Source organism: Mus caroli, chromosome 2 (assembly GCF_900094665.2).
Source record: "Mus caroli chromosome 2, CAROLI_EIJ_v1.1, whole genome shotgun sequence".
Lineage (NCBI taxonomy): Eukaryota > Metazoa > Chordata > Mammalia > Rodentia > Muridae > Mus > Mus caroli.
The window spans coordinates 1,339,694-1,350,638 of NC_034571.1; the positions used below are offsets into that span (position 1 = coordinate 1,339,694).

Sequence of the window (10,945 nt, forward strand, 5' to 3'; positions counted from 1 at the left end):
GAAGCTGGATGTGGCGGGACATAGCTGCAATCGTAGCATGTGAGGAGCCGGGCGAGGCAGAAGGATCACAAGTTCAAAACTGGTCTCAGCTACTTAGTAAATTCTAGGCTCAGCACCCATCCCGAAAAGTGTGATGAAAACCAGGGAAGCTTGCTTTGCCTCCACCTTTTATTCTCTTTCTACCCTAAAGGCACTGGGTGGTAGACTGTGAATTATTCAAGTGCTAGTCAGAAGGCATTGGGTGGTAGACTGTAGGACTAGTTATTCAAATGCTAATCTCCTCTGAAGACACCCTTTAAGAAACATCCATAAATAATTTTTAATCTGGTCACCAAGATAAATCAAAGTAACAGGTAAGCACTCTAATCCCAACAGCTGTAAATCACAACCATTATCTGCACGGTGACACAGTGCTGCCTATCTCTTTAAGAATTTTGCTAAGTATCAATACCAAAATGCGCCAAAGTACAGAGGCAAAACTGTGTGGTTCTGACTGTCTGTAGCTACCAGGGTTAAGAAAGAAATGATACATTTATGATTTACGGCACCTCCAGTGTGCTTGCAGCTTCTAAATCGCCTCTACAATGTCCCAACAAGCTCAGCAAAATGATCAGAAATCGTGTTCTTCACATGTGTTGGTGAGGCAACCGAAACGGAAGGAAATCAGTAGTGCCGGGTGTTTCTGGCGCTGTTGGGGAGTAGGGGTAAGACTAGAACTCAGGGTCGGGTGAGGGTGGTCATGAACTTTAGGTGGCGCCTGGGTGAGGATGTCTTAGGCAAGCCCTTGGGGTGACCAACTAAGGGATTCTGCCTGGAGTTTGCCAATGGTATTCTCATTTCCTTATTCTTGTTCCTCATGTTGTCTGTTCTAATTATTGTCATAATTTCTTTCTTGTGGATGTGTGACATAACACATTCCACAAAGGCGTCAGTGGGGTTTATTCTGGCTTACAATCTGAAGGCTTGGTCCAGTGTAATAGGGAGGTCAGAGTAGCCGAAGCTTGGGATAGCTGGTCACATCGCATCCACAGTCAGGACACACAAAGGCATGAATGCTGGACTCCATTCGCAGTCCAGAATCCCAGCCAAGGAATGGGGCCGCCATTCACAGAGAGGCTTTCCAACCTCAATTAATGTAATCAAGACAGCCCCTCACAGACGTGCGTAGAGGCCTGCCTCCCAGGCTATTCTAGGCGCTGTTGCGATGATAATTAAAACTAATCATCTCATTTGCTGTATGGGAAAAGTTGGACTTTCTCAACCTAACCACAGAGGAATGCTTTCCCTTGAGATTCTTGGTACGACTTGAAAAGTACCAGCAAACCCTCAGGTCAGGAGGCCCCGTTGCATGGTTTGTTGTTGTTGTTGTTTTGGTTTTTTGTTTTTTTTTTTTTGTTTTTTTTTGAGCACGTCAAGATTCTCTGATGGCAATCTTCCCGAGAGAGTGGATAGCCACCAAGCCACCATAAAGCTGCTGACAAATGCCTTGGGTCCTCCTCCTGAAGTTGCTTCATCGCTTTAGATAAAGCAGTGCTGAGTGAAAGGAAGTGGTCCGTCTTGTCCGTCTTGTCCGTCTGCATGGAGAATGCGCGCGTGCATGCCTGTACACACCTACAGCAAACCACATTCTGTCATTCTATACCATTTTCCAAAGAGCAAAGGGAATGAAGCCCTTTCACTCAGTAGTGAGGGAAACAGGCCCAAAATACATACATCATGGCCTCAGTAGCCAAAAGATCTGGCATTCTCTCTCAGTGGGACATTATCACATGTCTGCCACCACCCTGGATTCCCAGGCAAGATTCTGGCTCAGGAAATGACCCAGCAGGAGCCCCTCCTCCTCAGGTGACACTGGAACCGTTGAGGCTCCAACACAGAGCTATCAATGCAATAAGCCACAGGAATGTCACAGCACCAGCCTTTACAGGTGGCCAAGTGGAAGCCTCTCACAGCTCTTTCTTGAGCCTCCTACCTCTCCCCTGCTTCGCCATTTTGTCTTCTGTCAAGGGAAAGCCCATAGCCCCAGGAACGTATGGGGGCTTTGTATACTGTTTGTTATCTTGATCAGTTTGTTTCTCTGCTGGAAAAGCACAGGTAAGGATCTACTGCCTGGGAAGCCAGCCGAGGGAAAAGTAGAGTCATCTTTTGGATGTCACGTGGCAGCTGGAACCTGACGGGAAGATCTCTGGGACCTCTGTCTAGTCCTCTGTGGTGGACTCGGCTTTCTGGGGAAACTCGGGAAGTGAACAGAAACTCAAAGACTCTGTTTCATTCCAGCAAAATCTTCACAGTGTAATCACCTGGAAAAAAGAAATGCAAAGGGGGTTATTATTTATAATAAAGAAATAGTGAGTGTATTAAAGTAGAAGACAGGAAGCGCACTGTGCAGGGAGGCTGTAGGGAACTGAACTAAGACTTGGGAGAATTTACAGTACCATATGTCTGAAAATTATATGTAAGGCATGAACTGCTTGGGAATAAATAACGATCCAAACAAGGGAGAAAAGCTTGGAAAATAGACAAGCTGTCAGCAGCCGAGAGCCAGCCTGTCTTCCTACTGTTCTGAGTCTGGTTCCTCTGTTCTCTCTTGACGGACTCCTCTGAGGGAGGGTGGCCAGTGACTGTTACACTCAGTAAATAGTAACTAGGGCTCCTCCATCAGCCTTGCTCTGTGTGCACAGTCTGAGGCATCTTATCCTGGCTCCCTTTCCTCTATTGCCAGACACATTCTGACTCTGGGTGTTTTATAGTCTCTTCATCTGAAGGGAAAGGGAAAGCTCACCCTAAAGACACTCATTTCCACTTACCCTAAGGACAGCTATAATGAGAAAGAACTTGCCTAAACTAGGTCACACGTTTATGACTGTTGCTTAAAGCTTCGCTATAGCTGGCAGAGCACTGTATGGAACGTTCACCCACAGGACCTGCAGAATGGGCTGTGCAAAAGCAAAGGCCTTCCTTTCTCCCTTCCCTCACCTCTCTTTCCCCACACAGACAACTTACATCTAGCAAATGAATCAAATTGTGAGACACCAAACTCCTGCTCAGGGCTGTCCGCCAAAGGTTGATTTTGAGTTACACGTGAGATAAGTCTCCCAGCTGGTGTTAACCATTAGCCCCCTGTTGACCATTCTCTACACCATAGATGTAAATGTTTAACAGAAGGGCTCACATCTCTCTCTCTCTCTCTCTCTCTCTCTCTCTCTCTCTCTCTCTCACACACACACACACACACACACACTCTCACACACACACACATACAAAATGTGCTTCCAAGTACCATGAGCTCTTTAGCAAAGTGATCAGTGGGAAAGGAAATGAATAAAGCTAGAAATGATCTATTGCAGAAACCCTGGAGAGTTTCTATGAACATGTTTGTACTCTGTCATGTTACGGGAGCTGGCAGTCCCACAACCGCCATTGCAAACATTCTCCCACACCCCAGCTCTGACAGGCAGATGGATTGCAGAGGTGGTTAAGCTGCTGTGACTGGTTACACATAAAGAATGGTTGTCTTCTAGTCCTCCACATGGTAGAAAGACGGCTGTTAGTTCCCTTGAGCTGAGTGACAACTATCTTTATCTTATCTTTAGAATTCCTTGGCCTGAGACCTTGAGGATATCCCCTCTTCAAAAGATGTGGACTGCTCCAATACAGTCATGAGTTATGGCCGACAAGCCTAGACTCCCCCCTCCCCCCCAAGACTAATTAGAAAATCCATATATCAGAGTTTGGCTTGTAGTTCAAAATAACTCTCAATTTAAATTATTCTTCAGTGCTAACTTCAGTTATAAATTTTGTTCTGAGAGGGTGCTGGCTGGGACTGAGACCTTATTAACTTGGAAGGGGCAAGTCCTAAGATGAGGCCATATATTAGACAAGAAATTGTGGTTTTCTGGCACAATAACTGCCATTAAGGTCCTCAGGGTCTGAGGCAAGTCACAACAAGTTTTTGGATTCCATCCTCAGAAAAAATAATAAATGGCGTTAAGCTAACAGTCTAGTCTCTAAGTCTCGCCCAGCTTTCCCTCTTGTTCAGCCACTCGGTATCAGAGCAAGTGATAATGGGACGAGAAGGAAGATGTGCTGGGCATCATGCCTTAATCACAGCACTGAAAGGCTGAGGCAGGAGGATTACCATCAGTTTAAGGCTAGCCCGAGGTATAGAGTGAGAGAAAGAAAAAGAGAAGGAAGGAGGAAAAATGAAGTCATAACTTTCTTCTTAACCATGACCCAAAAAAAAGTCATGGATTATCTTATTGTCACATGCTGATGACCCCAAGTCTCTCTCCATCTCTAACACTACAGCCTATGTATAATAAGGCACCATTCACTTAAAGGTTCATTAAGACAGCGGGTTGTGTTACGTGTATACTACAATAGTACAGATATCTTTGGAGTCAGTGGACATATGTATTGCTGTGATGGTGTCTCAAGTGTGTGGTCCTGTCTCCAAACCTATCAAATCCTATATCGTAAACACATCAAGTTTTGCGCATGTTTCAGTTAGTACCCCCAATGGTGCTATGTTTACAAGCATAGGAACTCCAGGCCCGTGTCACTTCGTGGCAGGGTGTACACTGATAGACATAGTAACTAGTTTATTGTTGTGCAGGCATCGAGTATATTAATACAGGCTACAGTGCCTGTGACATCACTAGATGATGTCATCTCATGAGCCCATTGGAGTAAACATGTGCTGGCATTGACCGGAATGTTCTTATTTAGAGTGGCATTATGTCTGTGTTCAACAAACATATGTTGGATTTTTTTTTCAAAAACCAAGAAGTTTTTATTTTTTTAAGACCATGTCCCCCTACATCACAATACATAAAAGAACAGAAGAATATTTAAATTAGAGAGCACACTAGAAGTGACTAATAGAGCCTTTGTGGAGACAGAAACATTACCAATCTATATTGACAGGATAGCCACTAGCCATCCTGAGCTCTGAGCACATGGGAGAACTATGGCTGGCACTTACCGAGGACCTGTATTTTCAGTCTTGCCTTGTTTAACTTCAAATCGCATCATGATCCCATTGTAACATTTCTTTCAATGAACCCACATTATGTAGGTTCTAAGGCAGAACTCAAACAAGCAAACAAAAAACGTAGCAGGGCTGGACATGGTTGTATACCCATCAGTCACAGCCCTTGGGAGGCAGAAGGAGCTCTGAGTTCTGAGCCAGCTAGGGCTACACAGCAAGACCAGTGAGACCTTATCTCAGGGGGAAAAGTGATGTAATTAGTTATTGAGCAGCTGTGTTTCAGTGACAGCTAAAATGAGCAGGTTTGGAGCCAGAGAGTGGCTATGAATACCGGCTACTCTTCCAGAGGACTTAGGCTTAATTGCCAGCACTTACGTGTATGTCTGTGTACCATAATGCATATAGATGGCTTATAGCTATCTATAACTCCACTCCAATGGGGATCCAGCATCCTCCTTAGCCTTGAATGTGTGTCTCTATAGAGTCTCTCTCTTCCCTCCCTCCCTTCTTTCCTTCACTTCTCCCTCTATCTTTCCTGCTTTTTCCTCTCTCCTTCCCCACCCCTTCTCTTTTCTTCACACACACACACACACACACACACGCACACGCACACGCTCCTTCTACATGTGTGATGGTACACAGACATGCATGCAGACAACTCCCCTCCATGAAACATGCAATAAAAATGACAAAGATGAGCAGATTTGTAAAAACCTGGATATGGGCCATCCCTTACCTTCACATCTAGATTTGAAGATGGCATACAGTCTTCTTTGAAAAGATCTTGGGGACTATTCAGGGCCAAGTCATTCAGAGAAATTGTCTAAAGAACCAAAGACACTCTAAATATATTTGAGATTCTGGGGAACTTCCAAGAAAGACCATGTCTCTTCCATAGGAGCTGCACTAAGAAAGCTCTTTAAGTACCAGACTAGTAAAGAGTGATGTAATTCATGCCTCAGATCTCCATACTTGGGGGCAGAGGCAGGAGGATTGCGAGTTTGAAGCTAGCCTGGACTACATCTTAAGATCTTCATTCTAAAGTTTTTAATTAATTAATTAATTAACTATTCAAAACTAAGTAGATACAATAAAAGACTCACTTTGATTTTTTTTCTTTTCTTTTCAGGAGCTGATCGATGTTGACAGTGAAGTGGTATTTGAATTAGCTTCCTATATTTTACAGGTAAGTTGTTTTACACACACACAAAAGGGGGTGTGCCTGCCACTACAAACAGCAGTCACATTTGCCCGCTGTCTGACTGTCTAACCTTTTCTAGCCACAAGATGGAAGAAGCTGTTAGGAACGCAAGTGCTGTACCATAACCAGGGATATGTACTCTTCCGAGATTCCAAGGCAGTATATCATGTGACCTTAGGGGACGTTGTATGTGCAACATGCAATCATTTGGTTCTCCAGTGCTCACTTCCTTTAAGTGTGGTACCTTCTTTTGCCCTAAAAAAAGCCCAAATGAATACCTAGAAGAAGTCACCTCCTGTCCCCCAGAAAGGCAAAGTAAAAGCCGTTAGCCTGCGACAGACAAACAGAGAGGCATGGGAGTATTATTTGTAATGTTGGCACGATAAGTTGGAGCGCTATCAAAAGTTATTCTCTTAACAAGTGTTTATTGAATGCTGCTGTGTCTGAGGTACCCTACCACACTCGCTGACTCTCACAAGGCCACCGGCTTACAATTTGTTGGTATAACTGGGAAGGGGCTCACAGTTGCAGAAGTGCAGAAGTGGACTGTTGCAGCCTGACATGGTGGCATGCACCTATAATCCCAGCTGCTTTGGAGTTTGGGCCAGGAGAGCAGACTGCAGCTGTCTCAAAGAAAGGGAAGAAGCAAGGGTGGAAGGGAACGGGAGGAAAGAGATAAGGGAAGTATTAAAGGAGAAAGGGGGAAACAAAGTGGGGGGAGGGAGAGAGAGTGGGAAGGAGAGGGAAGGAAGGAGGAGAGAGATAAATATGTATGTGACCTATTTTAGTTAGCCCAAGGCCTTGAAGTATAAACTTCTATACACCTTTGTGACGTTTACAGTGTGCCTCTTGTTCAGTCAGCTCATATATGTACTCTCCCTGACTCTAACCCATCAGGCAGGGTCTCATTATGCAACCAAGGCTAATTTCAAACACAGAATCCTCCTGCCTGAGCCCCCCAAGCACTTCTTAGCATTTCTTTTCATTGAATTTCGGAGCAGACAGGGTGACACAGAGGGAGGCCGGTCTGCCTTACTCAGCAGAGAAGTAGCCATGATGGCAGGGCATGGTTTTAATTCTTCACCGTGGACTGATGTTTCGCCCATATTTTTTCTCCCACAGGAAGCAAAAGGAGATTTCTCTAGGTGAGTCCCCCAAAGTTGCTCTCTTGTTGGCTTGAAGGTATATTTGTTGTTGTTTTATATTTAAAGAAACTGCCTGGCATGTACCTTGAAGGATGACAGAGTATTAATTAGTAAGATCCAGGTGTCATACTGTCAACTGAGCAGGCAGTCTGGCAAGGCATGCCCAGAGCTAGTGAGGATGCTATTCTTTCTAAATGAACCTTCTTCAGGCTATTAAAGAAAGGAGCTCAGAGCCCAATGTCTCCGATGGCCATTGTTCTCGGGCCTGGGGTGTCGATCATGCACCTGTGCAGAGCCAGGCATCACTCCTGGGGTGTAAATTGGGTTGTATATAACCTGACAGCTCTAATGTACATCTCTTTTTCTTCTTCTCATTTTAGTCACTGACTTTCGAGGGAAAAATCCCTATCATACAGGGAGCTACATTTCAGGGAAATATTAACAACATAGAAATGCCACCTGTCTTCCTTCCATGGAAAGATGCTATGTTGAGAGAAAAATAGACTTAACCACAAAGTCCAGCTTGAGCGATCATGTAGAGCTGCTAGCTTGAGTCTTGTCATTCATTCATTCATTCATTCATTAAACACTGCATACAGGGCAGCAGAGCTGATTGTCCCCAGTTTGTCAGAAGCAACACAGCCTGTACAGCTAGGGGGTTGTAGCTACCCTCAACAGAACTAACTGCTCATAGACAGACAACTTCCAGGTATTCTTTCTATCAGCGTCTACTGGGAAAAGTCCAGGGTAGCTCATTGTTTAGGATCAAGGTCTGTCTGTAAAAGAGATGACTGTATGACCAAGAAAGCAGAACATCAAGTCATTGGGTTCCAAGTAGTGGGATTGGCTCAGTAATGGAATACTTGCCCAACACATATGAAGCTCGGTATATCCCAGCAGGAAAGAAAGGGAGGAAGGAAGGGAGGGAGGGAAGACGGAAGGGAGGGAGGGAGGGAGGGAGGGAGGAAGGAAGGAAGGAAGGAAGGAAGGAAGGAAGGAAGGAAGGAAGGAAGGAACAACCACAACCCCAAACCCTACTCCTACCCTTACCCATACCCTAACCCTAACCCTAACCCTTAAGCTTACACTTACCCTTACTCCAGTCCCACTCCTAACCCTGCCCCAAGCACAGGGAAGGTATACATCAGATCTGAGGAAATGCTACAAAGGATAAAGCGTTTGCTATTTAAGCATGAGGACTTGAGTTCAAAGCCCCAGCATCCATTTAAAAAGCACAGTACCAACTGTGTGTCTGTATCCCCACCCCAGTGCTGTGGCAGAAATAGGCAGAGACAGAGAGAACCCTAGGACTTGCTATTCAGCGAGTCCAAGCTGGTGAGCTCCAGAGAGGCATCCTATCTCACAACAGAAAGAAGGGAAGTGAAAACAGTGAAGTCAGCTTCTGATCCCTCCTCTCGCCTACACAGACGGCTGCTCCTGAACACACACAAACAAATCTTATTTCTACCCCATCAAAAATGTATGCATGTTCAAGGGTTGTTGTTGTTGTTTAATCTATAAATATACCCTAACTAGACCTGAGATGTATGGTTTCAAATACCTCAGCTGAATGGAAAGAAAGAATTTAAAATCTAAAACAGTAGTTGGCAAACTTTTTCTGGAAAGGCCTCGTATCTGGCTTTTCCAGGTCACAGGGTCTCCACGGCAGGCGCTGCACTTTATCCAAGTGTCAAAGGAACCTCGTGTGGCTAGAGAACTGAGCAGCATGGCTCTGTTTCTATAAGGCTTTATTTAGAGAAACGGGTATTTGGATATTACATAAATCTTCATGAATCATAGATTTTTCTTCCTCTCCTTCCTTCTTTTTTCTTGTTCCCCCTTCCCTCTCCTTTCCCTTACCTTCTGTATTTAAAAATGTAAAAACCACTCCAAGTTCACAGGTCATACAAACACAACAGAGGATGGATAATTTGAGCCTGTAAGTTGGAGTTAACTGATCTGTTGCTCTAAATTGTAGTCCTTTTGTCTCGCTTTGACTGTTTTCTGTAAAGAGTGCTCAGGGTCTCCTTTCTCTAGGTTTTTGGCAGGAAGGGGAGAGAGAGAGAGAGAGAGAGAGAGAGAGAGAGAGAGAGAGAGATTTTCACTACTTAACGAGTGTGAGAAGGCTTAGCTAGAGACCTTGAACTTGGCACATGGCCAGTCCCCAGTTACTGAATTTGTTGAATGAAGCTTGTTCAGTTTGTAAAAACTATAACTTGTAATCCTTTCTCTGCTCCTTTCTTCTGACCTGAGTTTGGGATTAGACTTGAGGTTTTGAACAATTGTAAGTCTGCCTACTTAAAAGGTTTCTGCAGTTCTGTGAAGACCCATTGAAAGTCCACACATTCAGCGGGGTCCGATGAAACTTCTCCATCAGCCATCTTAGAACCCTGCTGCAAATAGTCTTTCTTTTTGAGAGCACCCTGACAGGGTGGAATGTGGACTGGAAACAAACCCATCTGTCCTGTAGATCATGGGAGTGCGGCCACACAGACTGACAGCCAGGGAGGAAGAAGAGCAGAGCTTTCCTGGCAAGCTTTCACTGGCCCTTGTGAGCTCCAGCCTGCTAGCACGTTAGTCGAAAGCAGATATGCACAGGGCGTTTCATTGGTCAGAGCTGTCTAGAGGCTTTTTGTAGCTGCAGCTGTCTAAAGAAAGACTTGGCTGCCAAGAGAAGGGAAGGCCAGACAGTTCACACAAGGTCAGCTTATCTCTTCCCATGAACTTCACCCCAGAGTGCCGAGGTGAGCCGTGACAGCAAGCCCCTGGTAATATACCATTTTCTAAAGCAGGCTCGAGATTGGTAACACTTCGGAATTCTCAGGGCTGCTGTGCAAACATGAGGTTATATGGTTCAGCATATAAAAGCTGGGACCAGCATTGTGCATGTGTAATGCCACCACTGTGGATAAGTATGGGGACAAAGACAGAAGGACTCCCCCAGTGCCCATTAGCCAGACAGCCTAGCAGAACTGACCTACAGGTGCAATAAGAGACTATCTCAAAATAAATAAATAAATAAAAATTAGAGCAATCAGGGAAGACCCCTGCTGCCAACCTCTGTTTCCACATAACTGCCAGCATATGTCCTCACACCCCAGGAACACACCCATGAACTACACACATTAAAAAGAAAAATAATCACACACTAAGAAAAACAGTCTCAAGATAGTAGTATATGCTTGAATTTTCAAATAAGGCACATCATTTTCCTGCTCCTGCTCCTCCTCCTGCTCCTCCTGCTCCTGCTCCTCCTGCTCCTCCTCCTCCTCCTCCTGCTCCTGCTCCTCCTGCTCCTCCTCCTCCTGCTCCTCCTCCTCCTGCTCCTCCTCCTCCTGCTCCTGCTCCTCCTGCTCCTGCTCCTCCTCCTGCTCCTCCTGCTCCTGCTCCTCCTGCTCCTCCTGCTCCTCCTCCTGCTCCTGCTCCTCCTGCTCCTCCTGCTCCTCCTGCTCCTGCTCCTGCTCCTCCTGCTCCTGCTCCTGCTCCTCCTGCTCCTCCTGCTCCTCCTGCTCCTCCTCCTGCTCCTGTTCTTCCTGCTCCTCCTGCTCCTCCTGCTCCTCCTGCTCCTCCTGCTCCTCCTGCTCCTCCTGCTCCTCCTGCTCCTCCTGC

At 45.5% G+C, this 10,945-nt stretch overlaps 1 protein-coding gene across 8 annotated transcripts in view; it reads left to right on the forward strand.

Annotated features, from left to right (window-relative positions):
- Positions 1 to 10,945, forward strand: part of Frmd4a (FERM domain containing 4A) — a 584,600-nt gene that overhangs the window by 476,008 nt on the left and 97,647 nt on the right. For all 8 annotated transcript variants that reach the window (XM_021186444.1, XM_029471433.1, XM_029471435.1 and 5 more), the window contains 2 exons: positions 6,120 to 6,176; positions 7,314 to 7,336. In XM_021186444.1, the coding sequence (XP_021042103.1) occupies positions 6,120 to 6,176; positions 7,314 to 7,336 (80 nt within the window). The remainder of the gene's footprint in view (positions 1 to 6,119; positions 6,177 to 7,313; positions 7,337 to 10,945) is intronic.